Below are 25554 nucleotides of genomic sequence, written 5' to 3'. Positions count from 1 at the left end.
ATTCAGGCAAGGATCAGCAAAGGATGTTAAAATCATTGAGTGAGAGGTTTTTGGGAAACAGGACATTTGGATGGTATCAAAGAATCACCCTAGAGATTACTTAATAATCATAAAAGGAAGAATATATCTCTTCCATAGAGAGAAACTGAGAACCACCTCTTAACCAAGTGATCAGACTTCGCATGTCTAAGAGTGAGAAATCTTGACATTATGTCTACTGATAGATGTATGAAGTTTATATCTCCTATGACATTCAACCTGAATCTAATCATGTCTCTAGACCTAATGTTCAGTTTATAGAAGACACAGAGAATAGAGAAAGTGATCAAACAAATTCAGATTGTTGGTCATTCCACCAGACAACTTTGTCTGGACTCTTCAAGACAATGTCATGAAAAAAAAGTGTAAGTACTGTTTTAGATTAAGCATAACAATCAAATACAACGAATGAACCTTGACCAGAACCTGCACTGAGAAGAAAAACAAGGGAATGAAAGCTTTTAAAAACATTTTTAGGTCAATTGAAGAAAACTGAACATGGAAGGAATATTAGATGATAGAGATTTTTTAAAATTTTTATTGTTTATAAATTTTTTTAAAAAAATTAAGAGATGCATGCAGAAGGACTTAAGGGTGAAGTATCTTGATGTCTGCAATTCACCTTACTCTCAAATGTTCCACAAAAATACACATTATATATATATGTGCGTGTCTGTGTGTGTGAGCGCGCGCAATGTATGGATGTAAAGTAGGGGAGAGAGACAGGAAAAATAAAGTCAACTAAAAAATGGTCAGTCTATATAGTGGATGTTCATTGTACTTCTCCTTTACTGTATGTATAAAATATTTCACAATAAGAGTTGGGAAAAATTCAATTACTAAATTTAAAACAGAGGAAGAAAAGAAAGAGCTATTGTTTCTTGATTTACTATGATGTGGAGACGCTTTGGTTATAAAATCCACTTATCTCTAGTCCTCATAACAGTGCTGTATGGTGGTTATTATTACTCTCACTTTCTATATGAGAAAATTGCCTAAGTCACAAAGCTGGCAAGTGATATTGATGAGACTCGAACCCAAACCCCAGCAATGTCAAAGCCTGTGCTTATTTCTCAAAGCATGCTGGCTTCCATCTTCATTTAGTACTTTGGATGCTAATTTCTTTCTTTTCTTTTTTTTTTTTTTGTGAGTGACATTCCCCCTTAGGATTTCAAGTTTCATGTATTTATTTATTTATTTACTTTTAAAGATTGGCACCTGAGCTAACAGCTGTTGCCAATCTTTTTTGTTTGTTTGTTTGTTTATCTCCCCCAATTCCCCTGGTACATAGTTGTATATCTTAGTTGTATGTCCTTCTAGTTGTGTCATGTGGGACGCCACCTCAATGTGGCCTGACGAGCAGTGCCATGTCCAAGCCCAGGATCCAAACTGGTGAAAACCTGGGCCGCTGCAGCAGAGCACGCAGACAACCACTGGGCCATGGCGCTGGCCCCTGGAAGCTAATTTCTAATTCCAGAGTAATCAGTGATTTGAAACCTCATCTCATGTTCTCCCTGCATAGCCAAATAAACGTTTTTATTTATTTATTTTTTGAGGAAGATTGGCCCTGAGCTAACATCCACTGCCAATCCTCTTTTTGCTGAGGAAGACTGGCCCTGAGCTAATGCCTGTGTCCATCTTCCTCTATTCTATATGTGGGACACTTCCCAAAGCATGGCTTGATAAGCAGTGCTAGATCTGCGCCCAGCATCCGAATCGGTGAACCCCAGGTCACTGAAGCATAGTGCACAAACTTAACCACTACACCACTAGGCTGGCCCCCCAAATAAACTTAAAATAAATTGTTTTATGGGCATTGTTGAGATTCTGATCTTTCATGTTCTTGTTCTCTCATGAAAAACGGGGAAATGTCAATTTTATTGTTGAATTCTGACTTCAGGAACATGATGACAACATATATTCATAATAAAATTCAAACAAATGTGCCAGAAATAGCTGTTCTCTATTCTACACATATGCATTTCTACCTGTCAGCATGTCATTTTACATCTATCCACACCAAGAAGTGGAGAGTTCATCAAATGATACGACAGCAGTAAAATAATACTAAATACATTGTAAAAAATTGTCGATTTGCCAGCATGTGGAACTGAAAAGGACTTTGACCTTTTTGTGTCTTGATGCTCACCTGTAAAACAAAGAGGCCCCTACAAGGAACAGAAAACTACAGACCATTATCCCATGGGCACATATACAAAAATCTTCAACAAAATATCAGCAAATCAAATCCAACAATGTATAAAAAGAATTATACACCATGACAAAATGGGATTTACCCCAGTTATGCAATGCTGGTTCAACATTTAAAAATCAATTAATGTAATCCATCACATCAACAGGCTAGAAAAGAAAAATCACATGATCATATCAACAGACGTAGAAAGAGCATGTGACAAAATCCAACACTTATTCATGACAAAATCTCTCAGTAAACTAGGAACAGAGGCGAGCTTCCTCAACTTTATGAAGAATATCTACAAAAAACTTACAGCTAACATCATACTCAATAATGAGAAACTAGAAGCTTTCCCACCAAGATCAGATACAAAGGAAGAACGTTCCCTCTTACCACTCCTTCCAACATCATACTGGAAGTTCCAGCTAATTCAACAGGACAAGAAAACAAAATAAAAGGCATACAGATTGAGAAGAAAGAAATAAAACTGTCTTTGGTCACAGATGGCATGATTATCTATGTAGAAAATCTGAAAAAAAAATCAACATAAAAACTCCTGGAAGTAATGAGTGATTATAGCAAAGTTTCAGGATACAAGGCTAATATCCAAAAGTCAAATTCTTTCCTATGTATCAGCAATGAAAAGGTGGAATTTGAAATTAAAAATACAATACCACTTACGTCAGCATCCAAAAAAATGAAATACTTAGGTATAAATCTAACAAAATATGTACAAGATCTATAAGAGGTAAACTAAGAAACTCTGATGAATGAAATCAAAGAACTAAATAAATTGAGAGATATTCCATGTTCACAGATAGGAAGACTCAATATTGTCGAGATGTCAGTTCTTCCCAATTTGATCTACAGGTTGAATGCAATCTCAATCAAAATCCCAGCAAGTTATTTTGTAGGTATTGATAAACTGATTCTAAAGTTTATGCGGAGAGAAAAAAGACCCAGAATAGCCAACTTATGTTGAAAGAAAAGAAAAAGTTGGAGGACTGACAGTACTCAACTTCAGGACTTGCTATAAAGCTACAGTAATCAAGACAGGGTGGTATTGGTGGAAGAACAGACAAACAGATCAATGGAACAGAATAGAGAGCCCAGAAATAGATCCATATAAATATACCCATGATATTTGACAAAGGAGCAAAGGCAATTCAATGAAGCAAAGATGTTGTCTTCAACAAATGGCGCTGGAACAACTGGACATCCAGTGGCAGAGCACAGAGGCTAGAAACTAAAAGAACAGAATCTTAAAGCTTAAAATCTTTGTCCAATGAGATGTTTGGTTTTGGAGTTACTCACACTTCACACTGACTGGAATCAAACAGACTGTAAGCCTACTGAATTTTTGAAGGACCTGTATCCAAAAATAATTACTAGCCCACTTACAAAAGTCTGTTTAACCCCTGATGTAACCACTGGGTTTCCCAATCTGCACTTGCAAGAAGCAGGCTACTGAAGCTATGAAGCCTCCTCTTAATGCAAATCTTTGTGGCTATGAAGAATAAAGGACAAAGAAACACTATCCAGAAAACAGAACCAAGGTTGCCAGATGAGTAAATCAAGAAACGTATTCTGGGGGCCAGCCCCGTGGCCAAGTGGTTAAATTCGCGCCCTCCGCTTCGACAGCCTAGGTTTCCACGGTTCGGATCCTGGGCGCGGACATGGCATCGCTCATCATACCACGCTGAGGCGGCATCCCACATGCCACAACTAAAAGGACCCACAACTAAAAATATACAACTATGTACCGGGGGGCTTTGGGGAGATGTATTCTACTGTCAATCTTTGATATTCCTTCTGAATGTGATTTGATAATTCCTATGGATGATCGATTGCTGTGTTTCCTATTCTCCCCTTTTGAAAAGAGAATTTTTATTCTGGGTATCCTGTTGCTATTGTACCATTTCAATGGGATGTGTTGGAGGCAGATAACCTGTCTTTAGGTTGACAGGTCATTATAATATGAAAAGCCACATCTGGATATGAGGGAGAGAACTACACATCACTCAAAGATCCTAGATTTCAATTTACATGCAGTAAGTGGACGACATTTTAAGGTTAAATTTCTGGGGAGGGATTGACTGTGTCCTTTATGCAAAATAAGAGTGTGCATGGATATTTGGGTGGCCAAATCTGAGAAAAAGTTAAAATTAAGAGAGCCATATTCTTCACCAAAGCTTCTTACACAGATTTTCTTTTCCTTTCCTGTCTGCTTATGCTTATTGAGCAAAGAGGAAAATAATCAAATAGCAAACTAATATTTTAAACAATTAAATATAGGTAACTAGGTAGAGCTTAATAGTTTTTTCCCACTGGTAATATATTATATTATTAAGTGGATATTTGTTAATGTTTTTGGCTCATCAGCATTTAAACTTTCTTCACATATATTAGAAATAATGCATCCTTCAATTGCAGAAGCTAAAACTGTCAAGTGTCACCCTTCCAGTCTGCCTGGCAATTAGGGCATGAGCACATGGCTGAGGTTCTGCTGATCAGACACTACTTTGAATGTGAGGTTACTGAAGCAAAGAAGCAGAGACATCACAGGCTCCCATTCTAATGAGGGTGGTGGCCACAGTACATAATTTCCAGGAGGAGTCCCAGAGCAGTATGCAGTGATTCAACATCGGTGTTGACAGTGGTGTAAGCAGTGATGTCTGTGCCAAGCAGCAGTGGTAGTTTGGTAGAGCTAGTTCTGGAATATGGCTTGGGGCAATTTAGTAGGTAAGGTAAGACAGTAAATAAGTAACGACAATCCAAGGCACTATATGTTAAGCAGTATATGAATGGCATTAAGTATCTAGAGCTGTGCTGTCCAACAGAACTTTGTGTGAATGGCAGAAATGTTCTATAATTCTACACTGTCCAATAAGTAGTTACTAGCCATGTGCAGCAACTGAGCACTTGAAATGTGGCTAATGTGACTGAGGAACTAAATTTTAATTTAATTTTACTTTAATTTATTTAAATTTAAAGAGCCACATATGACTAGTGCTTCTGGTATTAAACAGCACAGATCTAAAGGTTCTGAAAAAAGAGAAAAATATTTTGAGAAGGGATAAGGGAATAATAACCATAACAACACTAATTCTAACATCTCTCCAAGATGAGTATTATTATATACATTTCACATAAAAATGAGGAAACTAAAGCTCAAAGAAATTAAGTTTCTTACTCAGTTTACACAACTAGGAAAAGGTGGAGCTAATTTTTCAAACCCAGGTCTAACTCTATGCCCAGTCACTTTTTCCTCTGCCTTTTAGAAGCTTCTTTAGCTTTTGAAGACTTCATAGAGTAGATGGGATATGAGCCGGACTTTGAAGGGCAATTAGACATGATGCCCATACAGTGGTAGAGGAAAAATAGAAAGAAAGGCATGAACAAAAATTTGGAGGCAAAGAGCCAGAAACCTTAGTTTTATTGAACTGCTAGGTTCCTAAAGGGCCTTGGAAGGCATGGAAGCTAAACTGTATCTAAAGACCAGATTGTTAAAGCTTTGGAATGTCAGGCTAAAGGCTTTATTTAGTAGGAGATGGGAATCTACTAAAGTTTTTGGAGCAACAGCAGTGTCAAGACCAAGATGACATTTAAGAGAATTGATACAGGAGCAGTAAAGTTAGATTGGAGTGGGGAGACCCAAAAGGTGGAAAGAGCAGGTCGGGAGACTCTCAGATGATTTCAAAGGTGAGCTAATGTGGTCCTAAATGAGAATGGGAACAATGAAGAGAACTGAGAAAGGTTGGGAAGAAAGCATTTCCTTGGCAGAAGTTTCCAACTGGTGGCACACATTTGAGCCACCTTTGGTCAATAGGTATGTTTTGTTTGGCCCAAATAATGTTTAAATTTTTTCATTTAGGTGCCAACATTTTAAAATTTAAAGGTTTTAAGTAAACATCCAGATTTATAGCTTCTCTTAGGGATAAAAGAAGAGTAAATTTGCCAACCCTGGGCTGATATTCAATTTGGCATCAATTAGCTAGAACTGAGTATTCACCATTCCTTTTTGGATGGGTAAGCTTCCTTCAGCTCAGAGTCCTTGCCTTTTCTTTTCATACTACATCTGGCCTCCTTCACTGATGTATGTCAACTTCCTGGCCTCTGATTTGTAGGAATAATTAAGGAACAACTGATCACTGAAATAGCTAAGATAAACCATCCTTTCATTTTAGTCTTATTAGGCAAAATCTAAATCTTAAGAAATGATACTTCAAACTAGAATTGATACTATCATTTTTATGTTAGCTTTTTCTTCAATTGCTCAAATAGTATTATATATACATAGCATTAAGTAAACCCCTCTCCTCTCCAATCAAACACCATTACAATATGAGATATAACAAATATATAGAATGATCTTGTCTGATCAATAACAAGGAAGGGACTACTTAAGAACAGCAGAGAGCATTTTCATTAAACCATAGTCCTTGGCAGAAATGGGATGCTGCCATTACAACTTTCTAGTGGATTTCTTTTGAAAGTCATTATACTCAAGATGGCTCCATAGGGAGGCTTGCTCCCATTACTAGTTGTGAACTTAGTGAACTTACTGAAGTATGAAAGCAAATTGGGGTTTAACTTGACTTTTGTATTAAAGTTTTAAATCATTTTATGGGGAATGTTCGGACACAGTGAAAGATTCTGAATTTTAGATTAAAAAGGTAATATTTGATAAGCACTCTGAGTGGTATTATTCTTCATTTTTTTTAATTCCAAAATCTTTTGCTTCACCTTATCTGCCTAGAATGTAAATCTAATATAAACATACTGTGCTATTGTTGAATATAGTATGGACTCATTTATAAATGATTTATGATTGTAATCAATCATAACCTAGGAAAAGTAATATCCTCTAAGGAAAGATCTATATTTAGACTACAACTGTCTATCCATGTCCTGTCCCCAATATTGGTATTGTGAACATGTGTAAAAACTATGACCACTGAATTTAAAAAAGTCCAGATCACGTATTGCAATTTAAAAACAGTATAAATATAATGAATAGCAGTCAGTTATACTGATATTCAGCTTGAAAAATTGGTAGAACAATCTAACTATTGTTATTAGTAATAGACACTTACTGGATACTTACTATGCTAGACATGAGTCTGTGCTTAGAAGTATTACATTTAAGGGTATGGAGAATTTTTCAATCCAATAGAGCATGGGCAAAGTGCTCAGCTCCATTTTAATTAACTGTGACTGTTTATTAAGAATTAAGTGTATTATTTACCATACACACAGATTGGAATAGGATAATGTCTTTTATACACTTCTCATCGGTTGCATGGCTCTTGAAGAGTGGGCGAGAATTAAACAGGTCTTTTTATTACAGTCTATTTAGTTCCTTTCATATTAATTCCTCATAGCTTCACTATTACATGTAAAGAAACTTTCTTTCATTTTTCTGGTGATTTTTAAACTATTCTTGCTTCTTAAATGGATTTCCTATCATTTAATTCTCAAGCTAGTGGCATGCAAAAGAAATTAAATGAGTTAATTTACTCAGTTAAATAGTATTAAGTGGATAGGATCTTCTCTGTACTATTGCAAAGCCATATTTTAACCAATAAAGGCAGGCCATAAAATAAAGCAAATCAAATTCATCACACATTATACGTACATAACTGAACAGGAATCACTAGCCCACAACCACAGGTAACATTTAGACAGCCGTTGAGAAACCAGATCTACCAAGTATTAGGAAATGTGCCATTTTCCTACATTATATGACCATAACCATTTGTCCTTCAATCTATGGGTGGTAAGTTGTGGGGTAGCTTCTACCAAGAATGGTAACTTTTCCTGGAAACAATTCCTTCTTTCTTAGAATTACCTGTAATGTTAAAAAATTCTACAAACAGTAATATCTATATTAGGGAGATAGACTCAATGTTGGGGCCAAATAGTTCATATAGTGAAGGTAATATTATCTCATAGGGTTCAATGATAAAATAAATAACCATAACTCATAATCTGTTAAATAATACGTAAGGTACTATTGTTATTATTTTTACTTTAAAAATAAAAACCAAACAGAGATTTGAAGAACATTTATCTGGAATATATCTAGGAACAAGGACACAAAAAATAAAATAAGATGAAAAAGAACTGCAAGCATACAAAAAAGATGTTACAAAGACCAATCAACAAACTTAACTTATTTTGCTTATAGGAAAGTCCTTTTCATCCTCACTGAAGTCAGCCCCAGTGAGATTTATGGTCTGTGGCCAAGTTGTTTAACTTCTCTAAGTCTCAATTTTCACATGTGTAAAATGATGAAAATAATAATTTCCTTGAATGATTATCATAAAATTAAAGGAATGTGGCACAAAGAATGTGCTCAATAAATGGTAATTATTATTATTATTATAGTTAGTTTTCAAGATCATAGCATATTACAAGAAAACAGTACAATAATGAAGAAACAATACACAGACAGAGTAGTTAGAATTATAAACTCCAGAACCAGATTATGGGTTTAGCTCCTAGCCCCACCACTTACTAGCTGTGGGGTCTGGGCAGATTGTTTTCAAAGGTGTGCAAGAGGCCACTGAGAGTGATCGCTGAGAGATATCGCTGACAACTGAATCGATGTTTAACCTTCACTTTCTCAGGACACCCTTCTCTAACCTCTAAATTACGTTTTCTTATATCTCTTATTGCACTCTGTACTTTACCTTCCTAATACTTTTCCCAGTCATAATTACATATTTATATTAATGTCTATCTATCTCCATTAGACTGTAGGCTCTAAGAGGGTAGGGAGTATATCCCCCTGAGAGACTACCCTAGCAACTAACATCAAATAGCCTCAGCGAATATTTCTGAATGAATGAATGAAAACAATATGGTCTCTCCAAAGACTTAGTGCTTCTTGTGTAGAATGGTCATATCTGGATATGCTGTATAAGAATGAAATGAGAAGATGGAACTGGAAGACAGCGCATTTGAGATTGTTTAGTTATTCCACAACTTCTGAAAAGACACACACACAAAAGACTAGCTTTAAAATCAGACCAGCTTCATGAACTGATTTAGTCAAATCACGCTGGTTAGTAGACACTGTTCTCTTTAGACGAGTTGTTCTCAACCAGTGTGAAAATCATTCGTTGCGATGGATTCACTTTTCTTCATAAATCAGAATGGTTTCATAGTTAAAACTATAACAACATATTCCTAAGTAAGCTCATGAAAGCATATGTTATCCACATGAACTTCATGTGTCCTGTGTGGGTGTCTCAATAAAAAAAAATGTTGTGGAGAAGCACTGTTCCAGGACAGTGACTTCTAATTGTTACAACTCTTCAGGGTGTGTTGAAAGATCCTCAAAAATCTCAGGAGTTTCAAGGGTGGTAAGAGTAATGCAGAAATAAAGAAGAAAGAGGACTTTTTTTCTCTTGGCTGTAAAATGACTGTAACCCAGTGGAAAGACCTCTCATTTGTGGGGAGTGCCTCCTCTCTAGTTACTAGTAGAGAACTATACGTTTCACTTTAAAAACACTGGCTTCCTTCTGGAACATTTTGTCTTGGCAACTTGAAAAGTCATATTATGGGACAGGAGTCTGTTCCAATTTCCCTTGTGTAGATGTAGGAATTTCCTTTGGGATTAGTCTGTGTGAGCCAAGGTTAAGCAAATGTACTTTAAATTTTGAAAATTTTCACATTTATATAAGCTTTTCTTGTCTCAAAAAGGCTTTTAGGATGGTATTTTGTAAATCCAACAATTTTAGTTACAACTTAAGGAAGAAGGACAATAGTTTATCTGAAGCAAACTCAAGACTGAAGACCTGGTGTAAAAATTAAAAATTGAGAAATGAGTCTATACTAATGCTGTTTTATTTAAATATGTATTTTCAGTTTGAGAAAACCGAAACTGAGTTTGAGTTCTAGCTTCACCACTTACTAGGTATGTGACTGTGGCCAAGTATATGCAACAAATCATCTAGTACAGCCTGGAGTTGAGTGCATGGGTTGTGCTGTTGACTGCCTGGGTCCATACGCTAACTCTATTTCCTACTATCCGAGTGACCTTGGCAAGTTTCTCAATCTCTCCGCCTTAGTTTCCTCCATTGTAAGTGGGGATAATAAAAGTACTGCCTCCTAAGGTTGTTGCGGGCCTGAAAGAGTAAACGCGTGTCCAGTTCTTAGACCAGTGCCTGGCTAATAATAAATACTGGAAATTTTACCTACAATTAGGATCATTCACTCACCCAGTTTGATTTTCTAATTTCTTGACTTGTTTACATTTCCTGAGATTTTAGACATTTAATTATAGAAAACAAGTGAAATATAAGCAAATAAATAAGAACGGCAAAGGATTAGTACAAAAATGAAAAGTCATGTTTGTATAGGGAAGTGCCTTCCTATTAAACCTGCATTGATCTACAGAAAACTGATACTGCAACAGTAAGCTAGAAGAAATCCGGATAGCTCTAGCTAGAGAATTACTGTGAAGAGCACTTTCCAGACATATTACTAATCCTCCATCTTCCACCTCCCTACCCTCCACCGCGAAAAAGAGGGGAACAATTTATTTCAACCTGTTGGTAGAGCAGGTGCTAAGTCAGGGCTTACTACAGTTTTCCTAATAAGAGTCACTGACTGTTAGAATAAAAGCAAAACAATCTTACTGTATATGAGAATAGAGTTCATATGATGATAACCGACCTATTCTGGATATACATCTAAAGATGAACACAGTTTGCAACCAGCATATCAATAAACTAATAAACAGTACTTCAAATGTTGAGATGCTATTATTTACCAATCAATTCTTACTTTGATTTACAAATTATATTTTCAGTGTTAGTTGTTAAATCTTATAGGAAAGTTCTTCATAAAGAAAAACATATGTTCTGTTATTCAAAACTTTATGAAGAATTTGGAACCACTTGGTGACAAGTTTAAAACAGTGAGTTCCCTTCCCCCATTTTTCTCATTAGCTTAATTATAACGGCATCGTTCAGGCATCAGAGACAGGCAAGCAATAGTCAGATTTATAGTATTGCGCCCTGTGAACAAAGTTTCAGGTGTCCACAGCACAAACCGGCCTTTAGTACTGTCAATCCTCGACCTGTCTCTCCATTGTATCACCTCTTCCCCTCATCCGGACCCTGACTTTTTACAGGCTGAGATTCCTGCTTCAAAGTTTTGCTGCTACTTTTCCCTTTAATTTTTGTGTATTTCTGTCCTCCAGGCCAAAATGCTAATGCTGAGACTGTGGGAGTAAACAAAAACAGAGTAGGGTGCACTCAACAGGCGCCACCTTGCCTCCCAGCCGTCTACGTCCTCATTCAGCTCCCAGGAACTCGATAATTCAACTTCACGGGGAGAGCCTTTTCCCAAGTCAGCGCCTGTGGAACTCTCCAAATAACCAATAAACAGAACTTCACCCCGGCTCAGTAGGAGCGCTCTGGGGTCTCTCGCCCCCAGCAGGGTCCGGAGGGGGAAAGGGACACTACTACTTGGAGTTCTCTCTCCCCCTGCCAACCCTCCAAACGCCTACTTTTCGAGATGCCAGTCGTAAACAGAAACGTCAACTACAGACAGTCTCACCTCCTTCTTCCTCCTCCAGGGAGTTCATGCAGGGAAAGTAGCCGGCCAGAGCCTCGAAGGAGGCGGAGAGGCTGCTCCGGCTCTGGGAGCGCTGCATGGAGCGTCCCGCAGCGCCGGCGCCCCCCAAGCCCTGCCGGCCCATCTTGGACGAAGACCCGCTTTTCCCGCGGTACAAGATACGAGGCGTCTTGGCGGCTGGGGCGCGGCGACCGCAGCGCTTCGGGGGCCGAGACGGTGCCGCGGGACCCTGGGGTTCTGGCCCCTGCCTCCCTGACCCGGTCCGCGCCAGACGTGGCTTTCCTGGCTGCCGGGAACTCCCCTCTGTCGGGGAGGGGCCAGGAGGAAGGGTTCGAGGCAGTGGCTGGCGAAGACCAGCTGCTAGCAGTCAAACTCCGAGGTCTCTCCAGAGGGAGCTGAGGATCCCGGAGACTGTGGCGGCTAGAGTCTCGTTGCCCTCCCCTCGCAGAAGATGCTGCTGCTGCTGCTGCTGTGCTGCTGCTGCCCTGGTCCCCGCCAATCAGCAGCCGTAGTGGGAGGCGGCAGCCGCCGCAGCACCTCCGCGGGCTGACAGCTCCTGAGTGCACATCTCAGTTTCTCGGCAACTCTGACCCAGAGTAGCTCCCGCTATTTCCTCTTCTCCCCACCTCCCCGGCCCCCTCCCATGGGATTAAGTCCAGAGAATGGTGGTTAATTAGATGCAATACGTTAGGCATCGCAGATGGGTAATATATCAGACAAATTTTTGGCAATCACTTTCCCTTTCCTCAGTTTTACTTAAATTTGTTAACGTTCCTCAAGCATAAACAAGAAATATTGAAATTTTCTGCAAGTATAACACAAAGGCTCAATTTTTAACAGGTTCCACGAAAGCCTGGAATTAAAGCTTTCTCTTTTACCTTCTTTCTTTATTAAAAAGCTAAAAAGTCAACAGAGGGAAAAAGGTTAAAAAAAATCAAGAGCCTGAAAAAGCACCAACACTAAAAAAGTAGTATGATGTTTACCAACTTTGCTTTAATTTCAGGAATTTTTAATGTTTTTTTTCTGCAAATTAAATAATCTGCTACCTATTGTTGCTAAGAATGACAATAAACACTTTAAGGTTTTAACATCTACATAAAAGGTAATATCCTTTAACATAAATTTGAAAGCAACACAGACATAGAAACAAAACAGTTTATAAGTGAAATGACATGTCGCATTCTGCAAACTGCAGATCTCTATCCTGGAACATAAAGCAACCATAATTCCATTTCAATAGGAGTCAGGAGACTGCCCCACTTTTTGTCACCTTAGGCAAGCCACTCAATCTCTCAGTTTCCCTATCCAGGAAGGTAGGAAGGTAGGGTACAATGATTCCAGTCCTAACCAAGTCACAGCTTTATTGTTGGGGATGTGTAATAGGGGCTTTCAAAATGTTTTGTAAAATGTAAAATGTAAATTATGTGATCTAAAATGGTACTTTCATACAATAAATATTTCCTGAATATATATGCACAAGTTCTTTGCTTGATGTTGTGGGAGATTGAAACACTCATTCAATTAATATTAATTGAGCTCCTAGTATATGTCAGGTACCTTTGTGAACACTTAGGACACAATAGTGATCAAAGCAGTTAGAAATCCCTGCTCTTGTGGAGCTTACATTCTAGCAGAGGGAGAGAGACACAATAAATCAGTAAATTATATAGTGTTAAAAGAGGATAAATGCAAATTGAAAAAAATAAAGTTAAGGGATATGAGAGAGTCTGCAATTTAAAAAAGGGCTGTCAGAGTGGGCCTCTTTGACAAGGTGACATTTGAACAGAGGTTTGAAGAAGTTGAGGAAGTTAGCCATTCTGATATGTGAGGAAGAGAGTAAGTCTGAGGCAGAAAAACCCTCCAGTGCAACGGCCCTAGGTGTGATGTCCTGGTTTGTCCATGGGACAGCAAAGAGGGCAGGGTAGCTGGAGTAGAGGGAGCGAGTGGGAAGGAAAGGAGGCCAGAGAGATGACGCAGAGAAGGGGACCAATCACACAGGACCTTCTAGGTATGTTAATGACTTTGGCCATTGGACATCACAATTTAGAAGGTACAAAAAATGCATTCAAGTAATAATCCTTTCAAATCTTTCTAAAAATTGGGAAACTTTCAGTACAAGTAAGAGTGCCGTCATATGGTAACAACTTTTGGTTGCTGAGACGTAGGATAATCCAGGTTTCTTGCTTTTGTTCTTCTGATAGGTTTTTGTCCTTCCTCATTAATATTCCTACTACTCTCTCTTAGTTCAATTTCCTGTTCATTATTCACTTTCCTAAAATATCAACATTTCAATAGAACACTGATAAAACCAGGAGTTTTATGAACACTTTTTCATACCATATTGCTTTTATTCAGAGAATAGAAACTTTTTTTGTGAGGAAGATTGACCCTGAGCTAACATCTGTGCCAGTCTGCCTCCATTACGTATGTGAGATGCCGCCACAGAATGGCTTGATGAGCGGCGTGTAGGTTCACACCCGGGATCTGAACCCACAAACCCCGGGCCACTGAAGTGGAGCACTCGAACCTAACCACTATGCCACTGGGCCAGCCCCAGAAACTTTTTTATTAAATGAAATTTTCATTATAAGAATAAAGAGAATCACAGAATTTGGGAAACTGAAAGGACTATTGAAAATCATCTAATTTTTTTTAAACATTTAAAATTTTCTTAAACACAAATTTTTAGTGAGTCATGAAAACAACTTATTAGGTTTTGATCAGCATTCTAAAAAATAAAATGAAATGAATAGCACAGTATAGTCCATGTAGTTATTGCATCAATTGCAATATTGTTTCATGAATATGCATGTGTGTGTGGGCACACGCATGTGCATATGTGTATTGAGTTGTGATCAAGAGGAAAGTATCAAGGAAGAGGGATTGAGTAGAGAAATTCAAGGAAAATAAATTGGCCAGGGGTGGAAATCTTTTACTTTGACATCCAGGGACATCATAATGATAGCTGAAAGTCACTCTGGAAGGGAACGTCTTGGGTTTCTATTAGTGAGTGCATAGAGATAGGGAATCTAAGAACTGAATCATGGCTGAGTTGCTTGGGCCCTGCCTTCTCTTTGTCAATGACCTGGCTTTATGCACCAAGAAGAGGTTAGTCCGGAATAGTCCAGATGCATCCATTTCTACAGGAGCATCATTTCTCCCTCACAGTTTCAGAACAAGGTTGTCCTGGGGAGCTTTTTGGTACTTTTTCCTATAGTTAGGATCTTGGAGATATAGATAAGTGATAGGAGAATAGCACAAGGAGGAGCAGGGAAACTAAAGAAGAAAAAAGAAAATCACCTTATTTCATGGAAGAAAGCTTTAAGGCAAAAGAAGAGTGTGGCACACAGGTGTTAGAGACAAACCATATTAACAGCCAGAGACCTCTGGTCTTGAATAACTTGTGCAATATAATGAACTTATTGAGAAACTTTACAATTCTACTTTTTTGGTCCTATACTCAATTGTTTTCTTATGTATAATAAATATTATATAAATAGTATTTCTGGTTTATATATTTTTAACAAGTTGATTTATTATTCCTTATTCCATTCTGATATAAGTACTACCACCCCCAAAGTAATATAAAAATTTACATAAAAAATAAACTACCTTAAAAGATTGGAAATGTCATTCCCCATACCAGAAGATACATTCAAATGGCTTTGGATGTAGTTCTCAAATGATGGATCACTACATAGTTTCATTATATAAAACTAAGTGTAATTCCAGAATCATTATAATCCAATATTCAAATTATTTATAACTTTCTTACTCATCCAAAGATAATCAGATATTGTAATCCTATGATAGCATTCTATTTGCTAAATATGAAACATATCACACTAATTAAGCCACTTAATTCTTACATCAACACTGAGCACGTCATTATTATTTATTCTTTATAGATGAATTAATAAAAACCCCTTCAATAATATTAAATGACTTGCTTAACTAGAAAGTGGCAGAGCAGGACTCAAATTCAGATTTCAGGTTCAGTGGCCTCTATACTATATCATAGGTATCTTATACCATATACACAAAACACAGATAATAGATATAATATGAACTGTACAGTAAATTATTTGGCTTAAAATAAGTAAACTAAATATTGAAAATCTTCAAAATCATAATGTTTATTCTATGTACCAATGTTAAATCTATATTTGCCTTTTTTATCAAAACATAACAATATTACATAGCTTTATATGTATTTCAGTCCATCAATTCTAACAGGACTAGAAGGTTCCGTCATTTATGTATCAATTTTTGTAATAATTTCTCAACGAAAAATCATCAAAATTTTTTTTTTTACTGGTGTCTCATTATCTTTTTTTTTTTCAAAGATTGGTACCTGAGCTAACAACTCTTGCCAATCTAGCTGTGCTGTGTGGGACACTGCCTCAGCATGGCCTGATGAGCGGTGGCATGTCTGTGCCCAGGATCCAAACCAGTAAAACCCTGGGCCGTCGAAGCGGAGTGCGCAAACTTAACCACTTGGCCATGGGGCTGGCCCCCAAAACTTTAAAGTATGTTAAGTTAGTTTCCTCCTGAAAAAGAGGGTGGTCACTTAAGTGAAAACATAAAAAGGTTATTACATGAAGTAGTTATATAGTGTATAGACCACGGATTAGTTCAATAAAGAACAATAGTTGTGCCTTTGGCAGCCTTATCCTTTTCTATGCTAGAAATAATGTAGATGATGATGATGAGAACGCAAACTACTAACAAAGGGAAGGGAAGAAGAAGTAAGTCCCTCTGGTAAGTAGTGAAAAAAACAAGTAGTAAGGCCCAGAGGTGAATATACTAAAAAGAAATAGAAAAAGTACTCTTATTGCTGCTCTGTCACTATTTATTATTTTCTAGTCAACCCAGAAGTGGCTGTTTGTTGGAAGAGATAGGAATTGCTCAGGAGAAGTTATAGAGCTGTGATTCAGACTGAACTACCCTCTTTGTCTTGATATACATTTGCTCTTGGCAATATGGGGATTCATTTCTACCTCAGTCTTTACAATTGATGTCAATTACCTTGGCCACTTTGGACCATTCTTCTTTACAGCAAATAATTCTATGCTAAATAGAAATATTTGTGGATATATTTTGTTTGTGTTATTCGAAACCAACTCTCAGAATCCTAAAATATATATATTTTTTGCTGTAACAAAATATCTTTGCATTTAAGTCATGAGAGAGAAAATCCACATAGTTAACATTTTTATACTGACTTCAAATTGCTAAAAGTATTTAACAGTCTTGGGCAGTTACCCTTGGCTTGAATATGAAATCCAAAATACACAATCTTTTCTTCCATCCTCAGCTTAATGTCAATATAGTACAAATAAGTTATAAGCTTTTGTGACTTCAGTTTTGAAAATATTTTTGGTGTTTACTCAGCAGATTTTGAAAGTGAATACCAGATGTTAAACTTCAGCACCTGCTCAACCCAAAGCTTTCACAAAGGTTTGACGAAACCAAAAGACGTTTAGGGTATGGGAGGATAAAAAATAAACATTAAACGATCAGCCTTTTCATTATTTCTGTAATGAGATTTATGATAAGATTTGCCTTTATTTTATAACAGAAAATGTTCATGGAAGTAAGCAAACTAATTTATTGATTAGGCTAAAAAATAGTGAAAGATTTAACTGAAGAATGAAGGGAGAAAACTCTAAAGATCAAAGTCATGAGTCATAAAATCAGAATAGCTAGACAATACACGGAAAACAAATTTTGGACTCTAATATTAATTATGGCCCTTATGTATAATAAGAATGATGATGATAGCTAATGTTATGTTCTTTCTATATGTTACCTCATTTACTCTTCCTAAACACTCTATATGGTAGCTACTCTCATTTTTTCATTTCACAGACAAGAAAAGTGATGCATATTCATTCATTAAATATATGTTGAGTGCCTACCACAAGCCAGGCACTATTCTAGTCACTGGGGATATAGCAGTGAACAAATACAGACAAAGACCTCTACCCTCACGGATCTCACACTTTGCTGAAATAATCTTAGACCCCACCTACTATACGCCAGGACTTTTTCTAAACAACTTTACATACCAGCACATCAACTCATTCAATAAATATACAACCCTATGATGGAGATATTATTATTAATATATTCATTTTATAGATAAGAAAACTGAGGCACATTGAGGGTAAGTCTCCTTCCCAAGGTTGCATAAGTTATTAAGAAATGAAACCAGGATTTAAGCCCAAGATGTTTGATGAAGAGTGTTATAATTTGTCCAAAGTCATAAGTAGCAAACCCAGGATTTGAATACATGCCTTTGGACTCTATAATGCATACTGTAAACTGCTAAGTGACACTGCTTAAAAGAACCCACTGATATCAACAATTAGACAATGGGACTACCAATAAGAACTGTTTTTCCATCCATAACAAGGAACATGTTACGCATGTAGCATGGTAGTTCTGTTTTATCGCAAGGCATATTTAGGTAAATCTTGATTTAGCTATCACCAGGAATCCAAAACTCTTACTAAATGTCTTCAAGAAGTTTTAGGAGTCAGTGTACAGGTATGACTTCAGACAGAACCACATGAACTCAGCCTCCAGAGAAAATAGGAAATATACATTCATTAGATTTGTGATTTCATTGGTATTTGGCCACTGCTGAAAGTATATTTCCCAAAATGAAATGGAGTCAGTCATACTCCAAACATTTTGGATAAATAATACCAAAATTTAGAAAAAGAATGTTCATACCTTCTATATATCACCTATACAAGTTTTGAAACAGTCATGTGAAATACCACTTTCAAAGAAAAACAAAAATATTCATATAAAAAGGAAACAGTTTATTTCACTGATAAGATTAAGCATGATCGAACAATAAGTTAAGGATCTATAGGTAGACCACAAAAGTGACATTTAGAGAAACTTGTTTAGGACCAGGGAAAAGAGAGGTGTATGAAATACCATTATGTTTCCATCATTCAGATAGTTTTCTTTCTAATGTGTGATGGCCTTCACACTTTCCTTCATTTCCTCATTCATTCAGATATTTATTGAGCACCATATGCAAGACCCCTTTCTAGGATCTTCGTGTAAGATACATACAAAACATGAGTCTTGCTCTCAAGGAGCTCAGAGTCTGGTGGTAGAAGGTAGGAGGATAACATAGCCAAGCAAATCAAATAAATGCAATATGGTGGAATAAGTAGCATATTTCTGATAGGTTCTAAGCACTCTGGTGGCATAAAATAGGAAGTGACCAACTTTACTTAGATGGGCCAAAGAAGGCTTCACAGAAGAGATACCTGAGCTGTGTCTTGGTAGGCAGAAAATAAGGGTAAAAGAAATTGAAAACAGAAGTCTCTCTACCCCGACCATAATGACTACTGAATATTCCTCGTTTGCATCTTTGGAAATGAGTAAGGGTTGGAGCTCCTCATGAAGGCCTCTCCTTTTCCCAGTCCTTTAGGGCAGTGGTAGTGGCAAGGATGATTTCCAAGTTTGAAAAACTCCCTGTTCCAGTATTCTGTTCCACTATTCCAACCAATGCTCTGGCTTTATGATAAATTTACACAAAATCTTATAGTAACGTTAGAAGAACCATCTCAAATGTTTGTCAGAAAAGAAGAAACGTTTCTATTGTAATTCCCTTGGAATTCTAGATGAACATCACTTATCAACTTCTCATATCATTATGAGACCAATAGCATCTTAAGATTTTGTGTGTAACTATTTTGCATAAATATTCAGCAAGATCTAAAAATTTTATGTACGTTTCAGGTACCAATGCCAAAAACCACACAGTATTTATAATAAGTGCGTGCATTTAAACTGCCTTATTTGTTCACTATTAATTTATTCATTCACTATTCATTTACTCATTATTTATTTATTCCTTACTTACACCACAGTGTGACAACAATAGTATTATGTATGCATGGAAAATAGAGGGATTCCCTTAATTACACCTTAATTATTTTTCATTATATATGAAGGCATAAGATTTACAACAAAGTCATTTAAAGTTGTTAAAAACCAAAGGCAGTAGAGAAAAATGAGGATTCTGCCAAAGCATTAAAAATTGCAGGATTTTTAATAGCATATTGCAAGAAAAAAAACCATGAAAAACATTCATGTTATACAGATTCAGGTCAAACATCACTGAGATTGGGCATAAGTGACCTGCTGCCTGAAGGTAGTTCTATTTGTAGCTCAGTACATTTGGTAAACAGTCAAGACTGAGTGCAAGGTGGGCAACTTAGAAACCAAACTAAGCAACTCATCATCAGCTGACTCCCACTTAAGGCACTCTGTGTTAAAGATGTCTTTAAGTAACAAACAGTTTGTCTGTCTTGTTGATATGAAACTTCATAACAGGAAATAACAATACAGATTAAACCTTTTCCTCCTAAAATTCAATTCAAAACGGTTCCATCTGATGTGCTTTATTTATAATGCCACAATAAGGTGAGAAGCTCAGGTCTAACAAGACGGAGGACTATTCCCCAGGGAAAATAGTCTCAGTAAGAGGTAAATTTGTGGTGTCATACAGAAACTCTCTAATAAATACTAGTAATTATAAAGAGAGGCAAAGCAATATATATTCTACCTAGGGGAATGTTCTGTAATGCCTCTCCTTGATCGCTACTTTATAACTTGGATTCTTCTGTTAGCAACTGCTTCTGCAACTCAACCTCCTAACGGAACAGTGCTTCAAATTCCAACCTCCTTTCCCACCCTTGACAACTAACTGTGAAAAGAATTTGGGAGGAGCCACGAGTGTTGATGCATGATTTACAGCCTAAAAAGTAACGAAATATGTATAAATATAATATATATATATGTACATACATAGATATATATCTGCACATATATTTTTTAAAATTTGGCAACACTATTCAAAAAGCTTTTCTGAAAATGTTTATTTATAGTCTAGCCACCATTTATCAGCATTTGGACATGGAAAAAGTGTGGCACAGAATTTCTGAATTCCTTTATTTTCTGTTATGCATTATTTATTTTTTTGTGATTATCTGGCATGGATCTAATAGTGAGAAAAAAAGTTGCTGCTTTGTGATTCACTGTTATAAGCTACTAATTTAATTTCAAATAATACTGTATTTCACACAATACAAGGGCAGCATTTTATAGGTTCTCTGGGTCAGGCAAAAAAAAACTTTATATCTTAATAAATCTTATATTGTATCTGAAAAACACTGAAGACACTTTTCAAGGACAGTGATCTTAAAAAATGTAATTATTACATAATTTATTACAATTGAAGGGAAGTGCAATTTTAAAACAGAATATAAAATTTTTTATACTTCTGCATTTCTAATTTTATTTACTAAAAGCATTCATTTTTATTCTAAACTTCAGATTATAGATTAAGATTAGCTGACAAAGAGTAAGTTTTCTGCCTTGTATAGCCATTTAGAAAGTGCCTGTCATAGAACCATAAGCATTCTAAAGTAAATGGTCATAGCATGAGGTGAACAGCCCCTCGTCAACCTTCTAACACACAGTGTGCCCCAGTCCCTTGCAGAGCTAGAGGTCTCCTGACCTCCTTATTCTTAGATGGGAGTCCTGCTTCCACCTGTAGTCTTGTGTCAGCTTGGCTCTCAGTCTCACTGAGGATTGCTCTGATCCTGGGATTTAGCAAACCATCATGTCTCCTTTGCTTACACCGCTCTGTGGTTGAACTTCTCACCTGAATGATAGGAGGGAAATGTCCCCCTAGAACAGAAGTTCCTCTTTGCCTCCACACATTATATCACTACTTTTAATGCAAATTTTTGAGAGAGAGAAAGATCGTATTTTTTTTCCAGAGTGGAGTCCATTAAGAAAAATGTAAAACAACATTGGAAACTAAATAACCCTATGAGAATCTATTATCAACATGCATTTCTTACTATCATGATCACAATAACTACAGGAAAAAGTCTCCAAATTATATGCTTTGTATAATGTTCTCTGTGTGTGTGTGCCAATTTAAAACATTTATGCGAATGAAATAATTATTGACAGTTGTGTCAACTAGTGTTTAACACATTATAAGAATCTCCATAAAAACTTTTCTGGTTTCTATAATAGGCATTTCCCATGGTCTAATTTTTCCCATGTTTTTAGATGTTATGTCTGTCTAGTGCATAACAATTTTGTTTTATACAGTGACTTTCTCTCAAGTATTTTTTAAAAACCTATAGATTCATCTCTAAAACACATCTATGAAATCTGTCAGTACTATTCCCCATTTCATATGTGCTAAAGTATAAAGAAGATAAAAGGCTAAACATGATTATTGGTAGAATCTGGTGAAGCCTACATAGGCAAACTGTCGGTTTAAAACCTTTACACATTTCTGCACATTGACTAATTGTTTAAAACAATATATATTAAAGGTCAAAGAATATATTTCCATCAAATGGTAATCTTTTGAAAGTGTTTAACAAAGACAACTGATTGTTAGCTTAGTAGAACTAATTGACCACTCCACCATTTATTAGTAAAAATACTAAACGGGTTGGCCGGGTGGCCCAGTGGTTAAGTTTGTGTGCTCCAACTCGGCGACCCACGGTTCACCGGTTTGGATCCTGGGTGGGGACCTAGCACTGCTCATCAAGCCATGCTGAGGCGAGGCAGTGTCCCACATAGAAGAACTAGAAGGACCTACAACTAAGATATATAACTATGTACTGGGGGCTTTGGGGAGGAAAAAAAAAGAGCAAGATTGGAAATAGATGTTAGCTCAGGGCCAATCTTTAAAAAAAAATGAAACAAATATTGAATGCTACCATATCTATGTACAGTGCTAAGCAGTAGAAGTGGTAGCTAGTATCATTTACTAATTAACTGACCATTGGTTAAATCTATTACTTTCACTAATTAATTATTATTCGAATTGGTAAGTATAGAAAAGCTATGGAAACAGACCAAGTAATGCTATGTAATTAAAAATAAAGAGATAGGGCCAGCTTGGTGGAGCAGCGGTTAAGTTCACACGTCCCGCTTCTCCACGGCCCAGGGTGCGGGCATGGCACCGCTTGGCAAAAGCCATGCTGTGGTAGGCGTCTCACATATAGAGTACAGGAAGATGGGCATGGATGTTAGCTCAGGGCCAGTTTTCCTCAGCAAAACGAGGAGGACTGGCGGTAGTTGGCTCAGGGCTAATCTTCCCAAAAAAAGATAAAATAAATAAAATAAAAAATAAATAAATAAAGAGATAATAGACCAGCATGTATTTGGTACGTGTGTATGCAGCTCAAAAGCACTTAAGATATCATCACCTAAGCAAAATGAAGACAGCTTAAGTACTCTTGTTTTGACCATAATAATGCCACACTTTCAAGATCACGGGACATTAAATTTAAAAATTGTAGGACTATCACATTCTAACACACAATTTTACAAAAGCACAGTATTCAACAGGAAAATAGAACTAAAGCAGAAATCTGGAAATAAATTACTTTGGTTATCATACACACAAAAGCATTAAATTATAGAGGTAGAAAATGACTCGGAAAAGAACAAACCAACAAAAATATAATAAACTGAAAATTGCTCTCTCCCAACCCCTACTCAACTGAATCCTCAGTTAGAACAAAGGTTATCTCTGTTTTATTCACTACTGCACATTCTCTCTCTCCCCAGTGCCTAATACTTAGGAGACATGTAATGTTGTTGAGTTAATGTAATAAAATAAAATAGAATTTTGCTGTGAGCTTCCAGTTTTGAACTAGCTTAAAATCTAGGTCCTCATTTTAAGTAGCATAATATCAAACACTCAGAGGAAGAGTTTCTTAAGGTTTAAAGCCTATCATGGAAGTTGTATTTCAACAAACATATGATTGCAAGGTCAATCAATTTATTCTCAATCCAAAGAATGTGTAAGTCAGAGCTGCATTTTGTCCATACATAATTGAACTGAGCTCCTTATAAGTTATTGAAAATATTAGAACATATTGTTTCAGCTTGTACCGGTTGTTACCAGCCCTGAAAGGTCAATTTTAGTGAAAGGAGTAGAACTCGGAGTAGAAAAAGAAATGGGAAGCAGCCTGCCACTGTGCATAGGCCAATTGGACAGGCCCCGCATGCTGCATTTCCACACAATAAGCCAAAAGTCCATGGGCAAATGTGAGACATTCTTAATTTTATGGAAGGATTCCAATCACATTAAAGAAAAATAGAGATATGAGTTAGTGGGATCAAGAGAGGAATGAATCCTTTACATAAATAGCTTTTTTTAATTTAAAAGAATCTCCTTTAGTTTTCCTCCAAAGCACTCTCACTCAAACTATAGGACCCTCATTCAAAGACCCAGTGAAATTCCAAGGTACAGTGGAGGTGATAGATGCCATTTAACATTCCATGCAGTGCAAAATTTCTATCTACAAACTCTTCTTTGAATACTTACAGTGATGGAGAATTGCAGTTTTAATTATTACATAATTATTCTCAGTATAATGTCAAAAATAGCCTCCAAAAATGCCTTCTCGTTGTGCCTTCTGTAATGGTACAGAAAAATTCCTCTTCCATAAAGAAGCCTTGAAATATTTAAAAGACAGCTATTACTTTCTTCCACAGCCTTCCCTGTTGCAGATCAAGTCTCCCTCCCTCAGTCTTTTATTCCTTGTGGCTCTACCTATACGAAAAATCTGCAGGTCATTTGGACTGTTAGTCTTTCTGGTGTTAGAGTTCTCCACCACTTCCCTTCATAATTTGCCTGCACCTTTCTTTGTATTTCACTCTCTCTCTCTTTCATTCTTTGCTATTTTAAAATAGATAGTCAGAAGCTCCCTGCTCAGCCTAAAATGGTTTCTTATATATCCTCCCCCTTCATTTTTTAAAGATTAGAATCAAGTGCATTATTATTCTACTGTCAAAATTGTATTTTTAAGCCTCTCCCACTCCTCTTAAGTCTAATTATTGAGCCAAAATCAGTATAATTGTAATTTCAGTTTGTGTATTCCGAGTTTGTGCCTTTCAGATAGGTATGCGAGAAGTTTAATTCACCTTCTGTGAGACTGTCTGTCGGATGTTTCGTTTATTTAATCAGTATTTTCTAGGCGCTTACTATCTTAAGTACCTCAGATGCAGCAGTACACAAAACATAGATCCTTGCCCCTCAAAGCTCACATTTTAGCAGGGGGAGATAGTCAATAAACCACAAACATAAGAAATCAGTAAATTACACAGTAAGTTAGATGATAAATGTTATTGAAAAGAGACAGTACAGCACAGTAAGGGAGTAGAGAAAGGGGGAATCAAGAGCGGTGGGAGGTGACAGTCAGGGTGGTCCTCAGCAAGAAGGCGATATGCTTGAGCAAAATTTTGCAGATGGTTCTCTTGTCCCTCTGAGCCTAATGCCTTCCCTTCCTTTATTTTATTATTATCTTCTTCCTACAGATTTATTTAGTACCTACAATGTGTGAGGTACTATAATAGGTCCTGGAGACTCAAAGATCCCCAAGAGAGAATATTTCCATTATTAGCTCACCGCCTAGTGGGAGCAGAACTGTCAAACAGACATCCCTACATGTTAAGAGTTATAATGAAGGTGTGGATACAAATCTCAGAATTGGAAGGCACTGTTTTTGAACTTTAAGAAAATATAGTCTCCTTCTCCCAAGATTTCTAATACTTGCTCTCCTTCATCAGTTCTTCTTTGCTGTTCAAACGAGTCCAGAAAGGCAGTTAACCTGGTCATCCTGAAAAGACTTCTGCAAATGTTCAGTTAC

At 36.8% G+C, this 25554-nt stretch overlaps 1 protein-coding gene across 50 annotated transcripts in view; it reads right to left on the bottom strand.

Moving 5' to 3' along the window:
* Positions 1–25554, bottom strand: part of RIMS2 (regulating synaptic membrane exocytosis 2) — a 572519-nt gene that overhangs the window by 18064 nt on the left and 528901 nt on the right. The window contains exon 1 of one of the 50 annotated variants that reach the window (XM_005613243.4): positions 11810–12417. The exons of the other annotated variants lie outside the window; for them this stretch is intronic. Coding sequence (XP_005613300.1) covers positions 11810–11951 — 142 coding nt within the window. The 5' untranslated portion in view covers positions 11952–12417. Of the gene's footprint in view, positions 1–11809; positions 12418–25554 lie in introns of those variants that run through there. 50 annotated transcript variants of the gene reach the window in all.

Source organism: Equus caballus, chromosome 9 (genome assembly GCF_041296265.1).
Source record: "Equus caballus isolate H_3958 breed thoroughbred chromosome 9, TB-T2T, whole genome shotgun sequence".
NCBI classification, from domain to species: Eukaryota; Metazoa; Chordata; class Mammalia; order Perissodactyla; family Equidae; genus Equus; species Equus caballus.
Note: the sequence above shows the minus strand (reverse complement) of the source record. Positions and strands in the feature narration are given on the sequence as shown.